The sequence below is a fragment of the Eubalaena glacialis genome, chromosome 15, assembly GCF_028564815.1.
Source record: "Eubalaena glacialis isolate mEubGla1 chromosome 15, mEubGla1.1.hap2.+ XY, whole genome shotgun sequence".
Classification (NCBI taxonomy): domain Eukaryota; kingdom Metazoa; phylum Chordata; class Mammalia; order Artiodactyla; family Balaenidae; genus Eubalaena; species Eubalaena glacialis.
Window position 1 is genome coordinate 66,398,129 of NC_083730.1, and position 19,111 is coordinate 66,417,239.

Genomic DNA, 19,111 nt, shown 5'->3' on the forward strand with positions numbered 1-19,111 from the left:
GACACAAACACAGAGGGATGATCACGTGGGTACACGAGAAGATGGCCGTCTACACGCCAAGGAGAGAGGCCTTGGGAGAAACCAGCCCTGCCGACACCTCGATCATGGGCATCCAGCCTCCGGAACTGAGAGAAATAAATGTGAGTTGTTTCAGCCCCTTGGTCTGTGGTATTTTGATCCGGCGCCAGAGCTCACTCATACACTCCCTGCTCCAGACTAACAGTGGCCTCTGCCTGGCCAGGCGTCATGCCCTCCTGGAGGACACATGGCCTCACGCAGTGGGGTCCCTGCCGCTCGACACTCTCCTCAGCCTCCCCCATACCCCCCAGCTTGAAACCCAAAGCCAGCCCTGCCTCTCTTTCGGATGCAGGCGACACACAGCACAGCGGCATGTCCTTCACCTCCGTTCCTGGGGTCACTTTGTGCCTCTTGCTGGTGGCATCTGCCCCACACAGTTGGAATCCTCCTTTTCACTGGAGGGCAGTGATCAATGTTTTGGCCTTCCTCTCCCCAGTACCAGGCAAAGAAGGGCAGCCTCCCCAACCCCCGTGCATGCTCAGGTGAATTAACTGTGACTCTGACCTAAGACAGACACTTGGTTAATGCATTTATTCACAGCAGGCCTGAGCCTGGGGGTGCAGGCTCCCGAGGGCAGCATCCTGAGGGCAGCTGCCTGCAGCTCTATCTCTTGAACTCCACCTGTGTGTACACCTTGGTGATGTCGTGGTACCTGCCTTCCGGGGGCTGGTAGTTGGCGATCGGCGGCGTGTAGTCTGGCCCTTGTCTCTCAAAGGGAAACAGACTGGGGTCCCGCTTGGTGGCCTCGGCATGGAGTTCTGGGGCCGTGAGCTTCAGCTCCTGCAGAGCTTCCCGCTGGGCCTCGAGCAGGGATGCAATGGCGCCCCTCTCCATCTCATGCTCACACTGCTTGTACAGTGACCATTTCTTCAGAAGCAGGGCTCTCCGCTCGTTCTCTTCAAAGGGGAGTTCCACTGGTGGCCGCTGCCTGGGAACACAGAGCCAAGGGCATGAACCTGGGGGCGCCGACCGACTGCACGGGACCCGAGTGTCCCCACTGCCAGACGCAGATGGAACTTAGGGACAAATTAAGGGACAGAATGTTGGATGTGGCAGCAGCGGCAACTGACACCTAGAACCACTGCCATTTTCTTTACGTGAAGAAAAGAAACAACAGTGCTCTCAGCAGATTGTGGCAGCATGTCCTGTGTGCCAAGCAGAGCCTGCTGGTGGGGAAACGTGGCTTTGGAGAAAAGTCAAATGGTGTTATGAAAACGGACAACAATATCCCAGGGAGTCAAGAGCCTGTATCAGCCCTGGAGACCCAAAAAAGCACCTGCCGGCTTCCCTGTGGCGCAGTGGTTGAGAGTCTGCCTGCCAATGCAGGGGACACGGGTTCGAGCCCTGGTCTGGGAAGATCCCACATGCCACGGAGCAACTAGGCCCGTGAGCCACAACTACTGAGCCTGCGCGTCTGGAGCCTGTGCTCCGCAACAAGAGAGGCCGCGACAGTGAGAGGCACGTGCACCGCGATGAAGAGTGGCCCCCGCTCGCCGTGGCTGGGGAAGGCCCTCGCACAGAAACGAAGACCCAACACAGCCGAAATAAATAAATTAATTAATTAATTAAAAAAAAAAAAAAAAGCACCTGCTTTGTCCCACTTACATGGCGAGGTACTACTTTATAAATGGTACGCACTTCTGACAAGAAGGCAGCAATCCCACCAACCCCACACACGACACATCCCAGCTATGAGCATCTGCATCCTAGAGCAGGAGGCTAAGGGTTTCCTACCAGCAGGAAGGGGTAAGAGCTGCCGGCCCAGGGCCCCAGTCGTCAGTCACAGCTAAACTCCTCTGCAAGAGCAACACTCCAAACTCGCTCCAGCATCTGCCCTGAGCTTCCTTCCCACAATCAGCCATTCAGGAGCAGCGCCCAGGAATGCTTTCTCCACCTCCCATGAGACAATCCAGAAGAGGACTCAAAACAGGGCCAAGCCAGCCCAAGCCTATGACCCCTTCCCATTGCAGGTGTGAAGTGCAGACGGAACTTCCTGAAGGTCACAGAACTCCTTTGCTCTGAAGACCTCAACCCTAGAGGGCCCGTACCTCGCTTTATTCAAGAACTTGACGGGCGTGATAAAATCCTCAATGGGAACGAGCTCCTGGCTCGCCTTTTCCAGTCGTCGGATCCTCTTTTTCAAGCGCTCCTTTGCTGCTTGGTCTTTTTTAGGGTCCACCTTCTTCTTCTTTTGCAGAGGTTCTGCTCTAAAGGATAAAGCAAACACTAAACATTTTCCTCTTTGGCCTTGTGAACATGCAGAGACATGGCACTAGGGAAAGTGCCTGCAAACTTGTACTGAGCTCTCCCGCAGGAAAGGACCGTGTGGGCCTGGCCTCCCATGCTGAGTGTGGCAGGGAGACGGCCTCCACGGGGGGTCCTTATGAGAACTGTGTGGGCACGGTCAACCCAGGAAGGCGTGGAAAAACTCCATGGGGTGTCAGGGTATAAATTAAAGGGAAGTGCTCATCTTTAGTAAGGGGTTTCAGGTGGGCCTTGGGATAGCACTGAAAAGTGAAAATACCAAACTGATGAATTAGAAGCTCGTTACATTATTTATTTATTAATTGAAGTATAGTTGATTTACAATGTTGTGTTAATTTCTGCTGTACAGCATAGTGACTCATTTATACATATATACATTCTTTTTTATATTCTTTTCCATTATGCTTTATCTCAGGATATAGAATATAGTTCCCTGTGTTACACTATAGGACCTTGTTGTTTATCCATTAGAAGCTCGTTACTCACATTTTAAATGGATTTGTGATTTACAAAAATGATTTGACTAAGAGAGACAGTATAATAAAAATAACTGGCAAGTTCCTGTTTATACTTTTTGAGATTTCTTAACAAATTTCCTTATCCTCGAGCACGGACAAAAGTCTGATTTACCCTCAGGAACATACCTCCTATGCTGATAAGTTACTATTCAGAACAACCGAATCTCTAGCATCAAGACTACGTTTTATGAATGAAGTCCCTAGAAAGTATTCAGGGTCCCAGGTGGAAAAAAGAATCCTCTCACCTCCCCCCACCTCTCCGGAGAGTAAGAAACGGAAGTGCTGACTGTGCTCTTTAAAATTTTACACAAGAATGCCTTGAGAGCTAATTAACTTTTCTTTAAACCACTTTTGCATTTAACTTTTGAGCTCTGATTACAGACATAACGGTATTTCATATGAAAAGACATAAGGGCATCCATCTAAATTTAACTGAGAAACTTCGCAGACTGAACATCCACCATCCTTGCTCGCTGGGTTCCCGTGCGCGACCCCCCAGGCCGGGCCCGCGGCCGGGTTACCTCATGGGCACGAGTCCCCAGAAGGACAGCAACGAGGCCCGCTGGTGCGCGTCCCTCGTCTGCGTCGGCCGCGCTCCCAGGAGCCTGGAAGAGACCGAGTGTGTATCAACGCCCGCTTCCCCGTTAAGGTCACTCACGAGCCCCGTAACCGCGGGGTGAGACCGCCAAGGCCAGCAGGGAAGCTCTCAATCCGCGTCCCCGCGCGCCCCGGGCATCCGCGCCCCGGCCCCCCCGCGCTCACCGGCTCGGCGGGCGCAGAGAGCGCGAGACCGCCCCCAGCGCCGCGGCCGCCATGCCTCCCGGTCGCCGACGGCCGCTTCCGGGCGCGCGACCCTAGGCGGTCCGGCCCGCGGTGCGCCGCTCTCGGGTCCGACAGCCGCGCAGCCCCGCGCTCCCGCGTTCCGGCCGCCGCGTCTAGCCCTGCCTCCGACGTGGCCCCGCCCCGCGCCCGGCGCCTCGCACCTCGCGCTGATCGGGGGGCCTACTTCTCGCGGGTGCCGCTCCCTTGCCGCTCCCGAGCAGCTCGGCCTGCGCCCCGCGAGGGCCGAGACCCGCAGTGAGGCCGGCGGGGCCGAGGGGGCTAAGAGTCCGCGCACGTGAGGCGGCCTGGGCGTCCAGTAAACGCTCCGGCTCGTTCGCCGACGTCGGAGCCGGGCCGCGGTGGCTGCACCGGCGCGGCACGTGGCCTGCGCTCGCGGGCGACAAATGAACACGCGCTGCGGGCGGTGGAAGCCTGTTAATTAGTCGGCTCCTCACCGGCGGAAGGAGCGGCCAGGCCGTCTGCGCCGCCCGGCCCCGCCCGGCCGGGGCGCACCCCAGGTCCCGCTCGCCCGTCCGCGCGCTCCCTGCCGGCCGGCCTCTCGCTCGCGGCCGTGCGGGGCGGACCCGAAGAGGAGCCGCCTTCCCGCCCGCCCGGCCGAGGAGCCGGGCGGCCCGTGCGCGCGGGGAGCGGTTTCCCGCCGGGGCTGTTTGGCAGGTGCGCGCCGTGACTTCCGGCGTTGCCGGGGAGCCGCCGGAGGAGGAGCGGCGCGGGGGATGCGGCTGTGGCGGCGGCGGCGGCGGCCGAGCGCGGGGGTCGGCTGCGGCGGCGGCGGCGGCGGCGGCGGCGGGGGGCGTGGGTCGACGATGGCGCGGCGGCGCTGAGGGCGGGGGGCGGGCGGCGGCTGGAGGGCGGGCGGCGCGGGCGGCGGCGGCTCCATGGCCCGGGCGCGCTGAGGGACGCGGCTCTCGCCTCAGCCCGGCGGCGGCGGCGGCGGCGGCCGAACAATGAAGCTCCTGAAGCCGACCTGGGTCAACCACAATGGTGAGTGCGCGCGGGGGTCGCGGGGGGCCGAGCCCGGAGACGGGCCGTGGTCTGGAGCCAGGTGGGAGCCGCGCGCAGGCCTGCCCGCCTCGTTCCGACGCCGAGTGCCCGGTGCCCGCGCCGCGGGGCCGGCGGTCGCGGACTTTGTCCTCGCGCGAGGAGACCGGGAGCCGGGCACGTGCTCGGCCACGTCCGCCGTCGCCCCGGTCCTTGCTCCAAGCCCTCGGCCGCCCGCCTGTGGTCCGGGCAGGGTTAGCGGCCCTGGGCGCCGGCCGGGATGTGCCAGGACGGTCCGGTGTGTGAAACTGGAGCGGAGTGGTCTTTCAGTGGCGGGGTGTAGACCTGGAATGGGCACGTCCTGCTATGCCAGAGGGGCTGGATCTGGTGACAGTGCTTTAGGTGGGGTACCGTGATTCTGGGCTGAGGTCCCCCAGCCCGAGGAATTACGTTCACACTGAGCTGGAGCATGCGGGCGACTCGGATGGGGCCCACGGGGCACAGGTGTGTGCTCGGAGAGGGCCTGCCTTAGCTCTGGGGCAGCGGCCCTAAAGCACACCCAAGGAGCGGACTCATCCAGTCCTCTGGTTGAGAAGAGACTCTGGTACAGAGAAGCGCGGTAACCACCAGTTTTGCCGTAGTTCTACCTGGCCCGCACAGCTGCTGCAGGAGTTGACCTTCGCCCCCTAGGAAGGTGAGGGGAGCGAGCCCCCATCCCCTGCCGGTAGTAGTGAGCCCAGGGAGCAGTACTCCAACTGAGGGCCCGCAGCCTGGATGGCCCGACTGCTGGTAGGCAAAGAGTCACCCTGATTCTGTCTTGTTCCTCATTTCTACTTTGCTGTGCGACTAGAGGGAGCTAGTTTTCTTTTAGAACAAGTTGGGTAGATGCTTTTGCCTTTCTTGTGTTGCTTTTTAGTTTTGAACTTGATCTCAAGATGCTTGCTTTCTATTGCTGCAGCCTTTCCATCTTCTAGCAGGACATCCTTCTCGTTTTTCAGGGCCCGGGTGAGGTCCCCTTTTCCTTTTGTTACCATTCCTCTTGAGTTACTTACTCCACTAGACACGCTCTGTCCCTGTGGGTGTACATTCGTTGTGCCCCTAGGGCGCAGACTGCCTTGCTCCCCTCTGCATTCCCTGCCACACTCAGCAATGCCTTTCACGTAGAGGGTCTGTGATAAACGTTGGCTGATGCAGGTAAGAGAGCTGAGGTTGCCATAACTTCCTAAGACAGCTAGGTTGAGAGTATGTGAAAGCAAAATCAGTGAACTCTGGTTTCATTTCTCCTGTGTTGGTCTCCAAGCGCATTTTCTGACGTGTAGTGTGAGATCATTCCCTGGAAAACTGGGCAAATGTTCAGTAATTATAAATTGTGGTGCTTGTGAATCAGGAAGGGAAAAGTTTTTATGATGAGCTAGTTTGCTGTGCAAGTGAAGTCTGAAGGAATTTTCATTTTGACACTGCCTAGTTAAGGTTGTGTGTGTTGTGTACCCTCCTCCAGCCTCCCTTCTGCCATGTAATTTATAACTTCGTGATAAGCTCCTTTGTAGGACACAAGTTTTATGCTGTGTAGGCACAAGTAAGTCAGGATGCTTAAGCTGTTGTTTAGGCACAAACGAGAGAGAGTCTGCAGCCAAGCCGCAGCCAGTAGTCCCCACCTGGCAGGGTGGGCTGAGCTGTGGGCCTGGGGCCTCTTGTTGCTGCAGCCTCTCCACGGTCCTCGAGTAGAACCTGATGGTATCTGCCCTGCCTTCTTCGTAGTGTGATTGTGGTGTTTGCTTGGGAAGGAAGACAAAGTGCTCCCCGAGATAATAGAAGAAATTGAGACTCTTTTAAACCTGTTCTTTGTCAAGTTTCCTTTCTTTTAAAATCTCCTGGAATCGCCCGTCTCATTGAGTGTTCAGGACTGTCGGGTAAATTACTGCTCTCCTGAAGGACATACTGATGGTTTGGATCAGTACTGAGCTGTCCTTTAAAGACTGGTGAATAGGGGGAGCTGCTGGGGGCAAGCGCTGCTTAGCCAGGAGCCCAAGTGATGGGTGGTGGCCAGTAAAGTCGAGCGTGCTTTGGATTAACGAACCCAAAAGACCGTGGTGGTTTGGAGAGAGCATCACTGCACTTTCTGGCTTCCTGACTCTGCATTCAGTCTCCTGACTGATTATGCAGCTTGAACATACTTTTTCTGGGGTCTAAGAGCCCAAAGAGGGAGGGAGCAGAGAGCCCTGCGTTTTCCCTGAGGTGGCGGGATTCATCAAATACTGTAAGCGGGCAAGTTGAAAGCAGAGAGAGAAGTGTCTGTTGGGTGTAGGTGTGCTCTCAGTCTTCGTTTTCCTGGCTGATGATAGTAGTGAGACCTTTCCTCTAAGGGAGGGTTTCTCAGTCTCAGCACTATTGACATTTTGGGCCACATAACTGTTGTGGAGACCAATCTGTGTTGTAGGATGTTAGCAGCATCCCTGGCCTCTGCCGTCCAGATGCCAGTAGCATCTTCACTCACACACACACACACACACAGTTGTGACAACAGAAACTGTCTCCAGACATTGCTAGTGTCCTCTGTTGGCCAGGTCACCCCCAGTTGCGAATCACTGTTCTAAGGTGATCGGTTAAATCTTGAAATCATGTCACAGTAATGAGCTTTGAGCATGGAATCAGACTGGATTCAAGATGTCATCATTTATTAGCTGTAGATTCTTGGGCTTGTGACTCCACTTTCTGGGCCTTGGTAAAGTTGAAGTTACATGCCAGGCACTGTTCACACACACACATACACACACACGCGTGTTTTACTCTGTGTTCTTGGATATGGCCTTCCTTACATGTTTTATTTTAGGCTTGGCTAAAATATGGTTTATTTCTAAGTTAGGTTATGATCATATATTTGTTAGAAACTGAAAGCAATTGGGTTTTCGGTTGTAGGAAAATGTAGTTTGTATGTTGAGAATCATTGAGATTCATGGTTCTTCCCATCACTGGGCCTTTGTCCCTGAGAGTTTTTCTGGAATTCTCGTGGTGTTCATGCACAGCTCTTTAGTGAAGCCCATTCTAACCAGAAGGGCCAGGACTGAAAGGACACTCATTCTCCTTTGGTTTCTGGCAATGTTGTAAAAAGGTGTTTGGCAAATTTTCAATAATGGGATAATTTGTCAGTTAATTGCGTTGCTTTATGGCATGTGTTTTTTCTCCTGTTCTATGATTGGATTCTTTTCCCTGCCTCTTCTCATTCCACAAAGGATTTAAGACATTCTACTGAGGCATGTCCTGCACCTGAGAGAAAATGAATGTCAGTTTGAAGGGGAAACTCGAGGAAGGATGACCCAGTAATGAAGCTGGCCTGGGTGTGGAAAGGCTCTGCACAGCTGCTCTGAGAACAGACCAGGAGGGATCCCGGCAGTGACGTTTTGTGACTGCCCTGGTCATTCAGGTAACCTGTGCAGTTGGCCCAGATCAGGGCTTCTCAAACAGGCCAGAGTCTGGAGACATTTTTGGTTTTCGCAGCTGGAGGGGGTGGAGTGTGGGTGGAGAACAGGATGCCACTGAACTAGAATGCTCTGCGGCCTCTTGGACGCTCCTCTGCAAGTCACCTGGCCCAACGTCCATAGTGCTGAGGCGGGGAAACTGCTCTAGGTGAGAGTACCTTTATATCGTTATTTGGCCTTTTCATCCATCCAACTAGATTGTAAGCTTCTTGAGGACAAGAAATTTGCCTATTATTTTGGAGTCAGATAGTCCTGTTCTTGAGTCTCTGTGCTCTGCTTCTCACCAAAGTGTGTTACAGAAGGTTCTTTACGTCTCTTATCCTGGTCTGTTAAGTGAAGCGGGTAACAGCTGCCTTGGCTGCTCCCTGCTCACCTGCGAAGGCTCAGGAAATGCATGCTCTCTTCACAGTGTCACACTGACTTAACACCTGAAGACAGTAGAGTGATTTTTTAAAATAACCAGAATACATCTGAAGAGGATTCGGAAGAAAACTGGGTGGGATTTTGCCTTAGATAATACACTTGTGGGATTTACACTGATTTATGCACTGAACGTTGAACCCTTCTGGAGAGAAGTTCTGTGGGGATCAGAGGTAAAAAGACTCTCCCTGTGCACGGAAAACTGCGCCAGGTGGGAGAGGGGAACAGACCACATTCTAGAATGCAGGGCAGACGGTAGCCTGGGGAGGAGGGCGTGGTCTGTGGGTGCACTGTGCCCTTGGTCTGAGTCTGGACCACAGGAGGACTGTGAGGCAGAGGAGGCACCGCTGCTGTGGGAGCATCAGGAGTGGAGGCCCAGGGAGGGCTGGCGCATGGAGCGTGTTAGCACAGAGACTGCGCGGGTGATGGCAGGTGGGGCTGCAGGGCAGAGCTATGAGCACCTGCCTAGAAGCTTGGACTCCTTCTGGGGGTTGCGAGAGGGGAGCATGGGGCGTTTCTGAGGAGGCTGGATGTGGTTGGAAGGCCCCAGAGGAGCTGGTAGGCATTCCCTGGGCCTGGGTGAGAGGCCCTGACGGAGGCAGGGAGGTCAGTGGTAGAGGTGCACATGGGGTAGAGGCAGGTAGCTGTGTAGATTGGAGACGCTCAGAGTTGATTTCTTTAGTACACTGAGAACAGAGTAGAGATGAGGGCTAGGAAATGAGGTTTTCTTAAATATTTCTTTTAATTTAAGGAGTGGTTAAAAAGATGTTTTCACCTTATGAGTTGAATTGTAGTTACACAGCTGGGAGGGGCCTCTGGGCAATTCCTGGCCTTGGCCATGGAGGGGACCTGCTGCCTGCCTTGACCCCTCCTTCTCCCCAGAGGTACGAGGCTACCCTGTTCATCCAGGGTGTTTGCCTGTGGACTGCAGAGGTGTCTGGCTCATGAAACATGGGTCTGGAATGAGCACTGGGGACCATACATTGATGCAAGCACATTTTATCCTGCCGAGACGAGCAGCAACACCTGGAGGCGGGAGCAGGCCATCAGTTCGTCCACGTCATTAAAGGGCAGGGAGGGCATGTCGTGGACACTGGACGCCCACCCACTTCTTCCTTTCCATCAGAACCCCAGGATTTTCCTCTTGTCTGCCCTCTTCTTCAGGGTCTTGATAGCCCTGAGCTGGAGTGTGGGTGAGTGCCCAGGCCTCGTTGGGGAACAGCCGTGTGATGCCATTCTAGCCAGTAGGACTGGGAGGGGATGTCTGCTCGGGGTTTCTGGGGAATAATCAGGTAAGAAGAGATGCTTGAGAGGCCCATCTCTTTTCTCCTGGACTTCACTGCGTCTGTGTATGGGAGCCAGCCTGTGACCCTGAGGACGGGGCTCGCACCGAGGATGACAGGAGGGGAAGGTGGAAGGAGTGGCTGCTTACGCTGCTATGAATGAACCTTGAAGCCAACCCTTCTCAGGACTTGTCACGTAACTTAGTAGGTTACCCTTGAAATTCTCTATGACTTGCTGCAGAAAGAAAACATCCCTGACAGTACAGTTGACAGATGGGAACTGAGACAGTAAGTTTCTGTAAGGAGAAAAGGAGATGCAGGAGGGGAGCTTACTGAGGTGACAGAGAGCAGGCCTCATAAACGAGAGTGGTAGGTGGGTGAGTGCGGGAGAAAGCCCTGGGGTAGGGGTAGGGTGGGAGGAGTTTAAATAAGGTTCTTTGGGGAAGCCTGAGTGAGAGGTAACATGTGAGCAGAGACCTCGTTGCAGGAAGCAGGCGGTGAGCTGGATGTGTGTGTGCCCAAGACATACCTGGGGTGCTCTTGGACTCCCCTCCTGCAGGGCATGAGGGAAGCAGGGCTGGACAGGTAGGAGCTGGTCGGTAATGCAGGTACCGCAGAAGCTGCAACTGGCTATGCTGGGGGGCTGGGTGAGCCCTTCAGAGTTGTCCCGAATTGGGATGAGGGGCTCAGGCCTTTATACTCTCACGTCCACAGTCATCGGGCATAGGTTGTCCCCGCCAGGAGGCCTGATCTTGGTCGAAGCAGTTCTTCCGCTGAGGAGCTGTCACAGGCTGTAAACACTCCCACAGCTGGGGGGTGGGGGGGCCGTGTTTCATTCCTGGAGGGAGGGCACCTGGACAGGGCATCATGGCAACCTCCTAGGCCTGATGGAGGTGAGGAAGGCGGCCCTCTGTGGGAGGAGCATTTCAGGCAGCGAGAATGGCCAGAGCAAGCTTGCCTGGTGGGTCTGAGGAAGAGCAAGGATGTGGGAGCAACACCGGGAGGCATGAGCAGCAGGAGGTGAGGCCAAGTGAGCAGTGAACTGGCTGGAGGACCCGCACGCACGGGCCCTCCATGCGGCTCGAGTAGAGGAGTCCCACGCCTGGCGTGCTCTCAGAGATCTTGCTGGCCACTGCACTGGGACTCGGCCGGGCAGTGGGCATGGGGGCAAGGGCGGGAGCTGGGGGACCTGGGAAGAGGCTGTGGCAGTGATCCAGAGGTGGCCAGGGCATTGGTGGTGCAGTGAGTGTGTGTGTGGCGAGGGGGTATACGTAAACACATACACACATGTTGGTGTTGAAGTATAATTTACATAGTGAAATGCACAGACGTGAGTTTTGACAAACAGGTACACTCTGTAACCTGTTCCCCACTCAAGATACAGAATGTTTGCACTTCCCCAGAAAATTAGAGTTACAGTAGTGAATGTAGTCACCAGGTCGAATGTGGGGTGTGAGATAGGGGGGGAAGGGGAGCCCGTGGGATCAGTAAGACTGTGAAGGAGCAGATGGGGAGGAGGAGCCAGGTTCAGTGACGTGGGGTGACCAAGCCCGGCCCCGCGAGAGGCCTTCCCGAAGCGCCTGTGTGCTGAGGGGCCTCAGCCTCCTCCTGAAGCACCAGGGCTCTGAGCTGGAGCTGCTATTGAGGAACAGGACGGCTGCTTTATTTTTGGCTGTGTCCATTGCCAATCTGATTGTTCTAGGGTACATTAATGGTGTGTGAGGATCTGGATAATGGAGCACTTCGTGACTTTATGCTTGTAATGTGGAAAATGTAAAGTAATTTTTCTTATAAAAGTCATGCCTGTTCAATTTAGAAAAAGTTAGAAAATACAAAAAGGAGAACACATTGTTAAAACTTTTTAATATGGTCTTTCAGACCATTTGGAAAAAATGACTGGGTAACAGTGCTTTTTAAAAACACACACATTTTATTTAGTGTGTATACCACATTATAAAGGTACCTGGGTTGTTCAAGATCTTAGCCAAATGCCCGATAGCATAGTAAATCCAGCGTTTTTATTGAGTAGCCTCCCTTCAGACAGCTGAAGTGTTACCATGCATTTTCCACTTAAATAATATTGTAGGGTTGTTATTTTTCTTTTTTCTTTCTTTTTTTAAATTGACGTACATTAATTAGTTTCAGGTGTACAACATAATGATTCAATATTTGTTCATATTGCAAAATGATCACCGCAATAAGTCAACATCTGTCACCTCACATAGTTAAAGAATTATTTTTTCTTGATGAGAACTTTTAAGATTTATTCTCTTAGCAACTTTCAAATATGCAATACAGTATTATTAACTATAGTGTTATTTTCTGAGTTGTGGTTGTTGTTAAACAAACTTTCTCCTCTATGGGAAAGTTGTTCTTTTTTTTTTTTTTAATTTATTTTATTTTTGACTGTTTTGGGTCTTCGTTGCTGCGCGCGGGCTCTCTCCAGTTGCGGCGATCAGGGACTACTCTTCATTGTGGTGCACGAGCTTCTCATTGCGGTGGCTTCTCTTTTTGCGGAGCATGGGCTCTAGGCGCGCGGGCTTCAGTAGTTGTGGCTCGCGGGCTTAGTTGCTCCGTGGCATGTGGGATCTTCCCGGACCAGGGCTCGAACCTGTGTCCCCTGCATTGGCAGGCGGATTCTTAACCACTCCACCACCAGGGAAGCTGGAAAGTTGTTCTTAACTGCTCTTAATTTTCTAATGGATCTAGATAAGGAGGGATGACTCTATTTATAGAAACTCATCTTGCAGATACCTTTTAAGGAATATCTCTGCTCTGTAAAATTAGAGGAGAAAAGAGTATGAAGAAACACCAAAGCTTTCTTGATTGTGTGTTGGTAAATGCTGCAGGAGACGTGACGAAGGTCTGTAAATGATATACCTGCACTGTCTTCAACTCTAGTTCATGCCCCACCCCCACAAAAAAAAAACACCCAACCCAACAACGGTTGCTCCAGCTTCCTTCCTGTGCTCTGTTTTGAACATCTCAGGCACCTGACACCTGAGGTGTCCCTGCAGTGGTGCTGACTTAGGGAGACCAAGAAGTTGTGGTTGAAGCGGTGGAGGTCCCAGCTGCAGACGGCTCTGTGCAGCCAGGGCTCTGCTTCCCCTGCAGGGGTTCGCCGACATGAGTCCCCCCTCAGTCAGGAGGAGCCTGCCTTCCCAGGATTGGGATGCTAGTGACACGGAATGTGTGTTAGAATTGGGGGCCTCTGCCCAGCCTTTCACAACATCAAGTGTTTATGGAGTGCCTACTGTGTGCCGCTGCCCTGGGGAGACCCCGTGACTAAGCAGACAAAAGTGACTCCGCTCTCTGGCTTTACATTCTGGTGGGCAGAGTAGACAGACGTGCAGTAAAGTAGATCAGTGTTAGGGGGGTTGTTGTGCCAAGCTGGGTGGTCAGGGGAGGCCTCAGTGCAGGGAACAGAGGCAGGAGGGAAAGAGCCAGGGTGGGCGCTGGGTGGGAGTGGAGAGGAAGAGGGCGCTGGACCACCAGTGGGGGCAGGGGCTGGTCTGGAGATGAGGCCGGAGAAGTCGCGAGTTGTGTGGCTGTTGTGAGGCCTTGACCGAGATGGCAGGTTTGGGCTGGAGGCCTGGCAGGTGGGCAGCTGGACGGAGGGGTTTCCTGCGCCACAGAGAGCAGAGAGCTCAGGTGCAGGATTCCCTCCAGAGAGATTGCTGGTTGTGGGACGTGCACACTGTCACCTGCATGAGAAAAGCATCCGCTTCATGATGACAGCCACTGGTGTTTTGATATTTACCTTTATCAGACACAGACATGTATGCAGTTTTTAGAAAACAGGCTTCATGTGTACGTATGCGCATTTATTCCTTATTGAGGTGGTTGTAGATTCCCACGCAGCTGAGATCCTCTGTACACTTTGCCCAGTTTCTCCCAGGGGTGACGTTTTGCAAAGCTGCAGTCTGATGTCACGATGATGTTGACAGACCCCACCTGCCTCACTCAGAGCCCACTCTTGTAGTGTTCATCTGCGTGGGGTGGCTGCTGAGTCCTACATGGCTTTGCACCTGTGTGGGTTCATGTATCCACAGCAGTCAAGACCAAATGGTTCGAACACCTTTACAACCATACCCACCTCCCTCCCACGCCCCTCCAGCTTGTATACACATTCATGTGGTTTGCTTTGGTTTTGGTTAGCATTTTTTTAAGTTGTGACAAAGTAAACCGTAACATAAAATTTGCCATCTTAACCATCTTTTAAGTGTATAATTCAGTAGTGTTCTGTATGTTCACATTGTCGTGCAGCCAATCTCCACACCTGTTCATCATGCAAAACTGAAACTCTGTCCCCATTAAGCAGTAACTCCCCAGTTCCCCCTTCCCCAGCCCCTGGCACCACCATCTACTTCCTGTCTCTATGAATTTGACTCCTCTAGCGACTTCATATAAGTGGAATCATACAGTATTTGTGCTTTTGTGACTGGCTTATGCAAATTAACATAATGTCTTCACAGTTCATCCATGTTGTAGCTTGTGTCAGAATTTCTTTCCTTTTTATTGCTGAATAATATTCCATTGTGTGGACACACCACATTTTACTTATCCATCATCCATCGATGGACATGAGGTTACTTCCACCTCTTAGCTGTTGTGAATAAAGCTGCCATGAATGTGGGTGTACAAATATCTCTTCAAGACCCTGCTTTCAATTCCTTTGGGTATAAACCCAGAAGTGGAATTGCTGGATAACAGGTAATTCTATTTTTAATTTTTTGAGGAACTGCCATACTGGTTTCCACAGCAGCTGCACCATTTTTCAGTCCCACCAGCAGAGTACAGAGTTCCAATTTCTCCACATCCCCACCAGCACTTGTTATTTTTACTTTACTTTTCTTTTTTTGTTTTTTTGTATTGAGTTTTAGGAGTTCTCTATGTATTCTGGACATTAACTCCTTATCTGAAATGTAATTTGCCAGTATTTTCTGTGGGTTGTCTTTTTATCCTGTTGATAGTATCCTTTGATGGGTGAAAGTTTTCAAGAAACCCAGTTTGTCTATTTTTTCTCTTAATGCCTGTGCCTTTGCTATCATATCTAAAAAAATCATTGCCAAATCCAATGTTATGAAGCTTTTTCCCTATGTTTTGTTCTAAGAATTTTTATAGTGTTAGGTTCAACATTTGGGTCTTTGATCCATTTTGAGTTAATTTTTGTAGATGGTGTTAGGTAAGGGTCCAGTCTCATTCTTCTGCATGTGGATATTCAGTTTTCCTTGAACCACTTGTTGAAGAGACTGTCCTTTGCTGTATTGAATGGCCTTGGCAGCCTTTTTGAAAATCTGTATTCTGTTTCATTGGTCTGTGTGTCTTCATGCCAGTAACACAGTTTTGATTACTATAACTTCGTAGTAAATTTTGAAATCAGCAAGTGTAAGACCTCCCACTTTGTTCTTTTTCAGAATTTGTTTGGCTATTTGGAGTCCCTTGAGATTCCATATGAATTTTAGGATGGGTTTTTCTGTTTTTGCCCAAAAAAAAAAAAGTCATTGCAGTTCTGACAGGGATTGCATTAAATCTGTACAGCTTTGGATGTTACTGACATCTTAACAATATTAAGTCTTCGATTCATGAAGATGGGCTGTTTTTCCATTTATTTGTGTTTCTGTTGGTTGTCTCGGCACTGTTTTCTAGTTTTCACATACAAGTCTTTGACCTTGGTTAAGTTTACTTCTAAGTATTTTTTTCCTTTGGATTCTATTTTAAATAGAATTGCTTTGTTTCTTTTTTGGATTTTCACTGTTAATGTGTAGAAATTCAGCTGATGTTTGTTGATTTTGTATCCTTCAGCTCTACTAAATTTGTTTATTCTGTGGAATCTTTAGGGTTTTCTACACATAAGATCATGTCTTTTGCACCCACCTTATATTTTAATATTGTTTTGTAACTTCTTTTTCACTTAATAAATGTTTCAAACATTTTCCCATGTTTCACGTTTAATTACAAATTTACCAAAATTTGTTAGAACCAAGTATTATTGGGCCATATGGGCACAGCACACAGTGAGTAGAGGCCTCGCCTTCCCCAAACTCCTCGCCAGCACGATGCACTAAGGGACTTCCAGTCAGCTCTGCCCCATGAGCCGTCAGAGCGTAAAGGCCGGAGGCCCTCTGGCTGCGTAGCAGGCAGCTGGCCTGTCTGTGCCCTGCGTGCTTCTTCCCACTTCTCCCCGCCAGCACTCCGCTCCTCTGGGAAGCTCCCTGAAGCCAGGGAGGAGGATTCTATCTGAGCGCCTTGGCTAAAACCCAGCTTCTGTAACTCACTTTCTTCTGCCCGATGACGAGCATCTGTGCTGCAGTCCTCAGATCAGCACACACAGACGGGAGAGTGTGGAAGCGGGGTGCTCTGTGTGTGCTGAGGAGGGGTCCCCGAAGGTGTCAAGGAGGGGCGACCTGGAAGCAGAGCTGAGGAGAATGGGCTGGTGGGTGTCGGGGGAGAGAGTGCGGGGGGAGAGAGTGCTGGGTGCTGGCAGCTCTAAGGGTCCAGGGAGTGTGTTAATTTAACTTTTGTCTCTATCTCTCTACAAAGAAGAGCTGAATACTGGAGGGGGTCGGGAGCTCACCTTTGTCCTTGTGCTGGGCCACATGGAAAGTTCTCGAACTAGTCCAGCCACAGCATCCCTTCCCTCAGCTCCACCGCCAAGAGCCCTTTAGAAAAAGGAGGACATGTGAGCCACTGCTCTCCTTGGGGCTGGAAGGTCCAGTGCCTTAGCGGGTGGACAGGCAGCACCATGCCGGTGGCCTCCTGTAGGTCCACTTCTGTGTGTCCTCTGATACGGGCGCGTCACTGCAAAAGGAGACAGTTATGCCAGCCACGCCCCTCACCGGGGCGCACCCTGATCTCAGAAACAGACGTGAGACGTAGGCCTCAGAAGCATGTGACTCGGCATCTTAATCCGTCTCGCAATGTGCTGGTCAGGGTGACTGTGGCCTCCCCATTTTGTAGATTAGGAAACTGCAGAGGAAGATTAAGTAACTTACTCAAGGCTGTGGAGCTGGTGAGCAGCAGGGCTGAGGATCCAACCCGTGGGTGCTTATTGCCCAAGCCCAGGCCTGTTTCCACCCCCCATTTCTGCCATCCCACTGCCCTCCAGCTTAACAATTCCCTCTCCATCTGAACAGCTAATGCCCCCGCCCCAGGGTGGCAGTCCCCTAACCCAGGGTGGCAGTTGGGAAGGTCTGCACTCCTTGGTGGCACCCTGCCTATCTGTACGGCTCCCTCCCCACTCTGCCCGTGCTGCACTGCACAGTGGCAGGTCGGACCCATTCTTGATTCCATGCCATGTCCCCTCGGCTTGAGGGTCCCCTCCCCCACTCTTTCGGCTGACTCCTCAACCTTGGGGACTTGGGGCAGTTGTGACTTCTGCAGGAAGACCCCAGGATGAGTTAGGTGGCTCGTGCAGACCTCTGTCACTGGGCTTATCTGTGAGGTTCATGTTGTCTACATTTTGGCGCTCCCTGGGCAGGGCCGGGCTTCTGTATCTTTACTTTCTGTCTGCTTAGCCCAGTGTCAGCTCCTAGGATGGGCTGTGATTGGTACCTGTGCAGTGGAGCCCTTGGGCTCTGTGTGTCTTGGGGGGTCAGGCTGGCCTGTGACTTGTAGGCAAGTGACTTTGATGTGCTCCAGGAGGGAATACAGACTTCAGGAGCTGACCAGCACCCCGGGGGCCGGTGGATGCTCCTCACTGGTGGCCACTTAAGACTGATGCTGGCTGAGCTGGAACTTCCTTGGTTAAGATGATAAATGGCCAGCTTGGGTTGGCTTAAGCAGAACAGTGAATGAACTGGCATCTTGGGTTATCTTGTGTATAACAAACCACCCCCAAACTTGCTGGCTTAAAACAACGGCTTCATTATCGTTTGTGATTCTGCTCTTGGCAGGGCTCGGTGGGGCCAGCTCATCCCAGCTCCTCACGGGCTCTGCTGGGGCAGCTTGAGCAGCCCGGGGCTGGAACAGCTCACCAGGGGCCCCGGGGCCCGGCCTTGAGGCCCACTTCTCACTCCGTGTGGCCAGCTGGGGCCTCGTCTCAGCACGGTGGTCTCAGCGGGGTTGGACTTCTTACACGGCAGCAGGCTCTCTCCAGAGGGCAGATGTTGAACGAAGCTTCCTTACAAGCCCGCCACACATTCTGTTAGTTAAAGACTGGTCCAGGGCCAGCCCAAATTCAGGGGGCGGGGTGCACACGGGCCCAAAGAGCCGAGGAGTCCAGGGCGATGCTCGGAGCAGCAGGCCCGGTCCTGCACGCTCACGCTCACACTCTAACTCTCGCCCGCCCTCCCTCTGGCTCACTAGCCCTCATTTCTCCCCTCTAGGCTTTACAAGGATGGGTTCCCCCCAGGCAGGTAGTTTACGCCTTGGGCTTTGGGGCCAGATACCTGGCCTCTACCAGGCAGCTGTGTGGCCTTGGGCAACTTTCTAGACCTCTCTGCATGCCTCCGTTTCCCCCTCGTGGTGAAACGAGGATGTTCCAGGGCCACGAGCGAGGGATGGCCCCGGGCCATGCTGCCTGCTGGTTTGAGAAAAGCCTGGGAGGAGTGGGGGGCCGGGGAGCAGCAGGTCTGGCCCTGGAAAGGCAGCGCGCCCTCGGACGGACCCCCGCGTGGCCCTGGCCCTGGAGGAAGGCATGGCCGGGTTGCAGCCCCTGTCCCTGGAGATGCCTGCTCTTCTGAGTTTCACGAGGCCTTAGCGGTGCCAGCTGCTCCCTGTCCCCTGGCGTCCAGCAGGGCCCCGCCAGGTCTCGGCGCTGGGTGGCTGGGCCCATGGCCCCGCTCGTCCTTCCTCTTTCTCACAGCGCAGGTGGCAGGAAACCACCTTCACAACGGCTTCCCTCCAGCCACTCAGCCTGTGGGAAAGGGTGGCACGTTCCCAGCAGTGCATGTGGGACTCTGGTGTCAGTGGTGGCAGCCACTTGGCCCAGTGGGGCGCAGGCGTCCCCGCCTGCCTGAGTGTGGGCCCTTCAGGTCCTCTCCCCCCTGCTCTCTGCACCTGCCTTCCTGGGGCGCCCGGGGGATGGTTTCTGGACTCTTTTCTTGAAGGTTAAGGGGGGACTGTTAGGGTCTGGCCTACAGAGGAAGATCTCTGGCGGGCCGGCTGCTCTGCGCTGGAGAGAGTGCGGCTGTGTCGGGGCTCATCCCATGTACCCTGGGAACAAGTGCTCACAGTGGCCTGGGACTGAGTTTCCTGTGTGCGGGGGATGGCTTTGAACACACTGCGTGTGCTCAAGACTGGTCGGCAG

General features: G+C 53.2%; 2 protein-coding genes across 5 annotated transcripts in view; one reads left to right on the forward strand and one right to left on the reverse strand.

Annotated features, from left to right (window-relative positions):
* Positions 1-594: 594 nt before the first annotated feature.
* On the reverse strand, positions 595-4,313 carry MRPL40 (mitochondrial ribosomal protein L40). Of its 4 annotated transcripts, none has more exons than XM_061169739.1 (4): positions 4,139-4,313; positions 3,383-3,466; positions 2,127-2,285; positions 595-1,006 (listed from the first exon to the last, which is right to left on the reverse strand). In XM_061169739.1, exons 2-4 carry the CDS (start codon positions 3,385-3,387, stop codon positions 682-684), a joined length of 489 nt encoding a protein of 162 aa, XP_061025722.1. In that variant the 5' UTR covers positions 3,388-3,466; positions 4,139-4,313; the 3' UTR covers positions 595-681. The 4 variants fall into 4 exon arrangements, with proteins under 4 accessions (XP_061025722.1, XP_061025724.1, XP_061025723.1 ...); XM_061169741.1 differs by lacking the exon at positions 4,139-4,313 and adding an exon at positions 3,845-4,103; XM_061169740.1 differs by lacking the exon at positions 4,139-4,313 and adding an exon at positions 3,868-4,076.
* Positions 4,314-4,551: 238 nt separating this feature from the next.
* LOC133075466 (protein HIRA) overlaps positions 4,552-19,111 on the forward strand; it is a 74,126-nt gene continuing 59,566 nt past the window's right edge. The window contains exon 1 of the mRNA XM_061169726.1: positions 4,552-4,685. Coding sequence (XP_061025709.1) covers positions 4,649-4,685 — 37 coding nt within the window. The 5' untranslated portion in view covers positions 4,552-4,648. The remainder of the gene's footprint in view (positions 4,686-19,111) is intronic.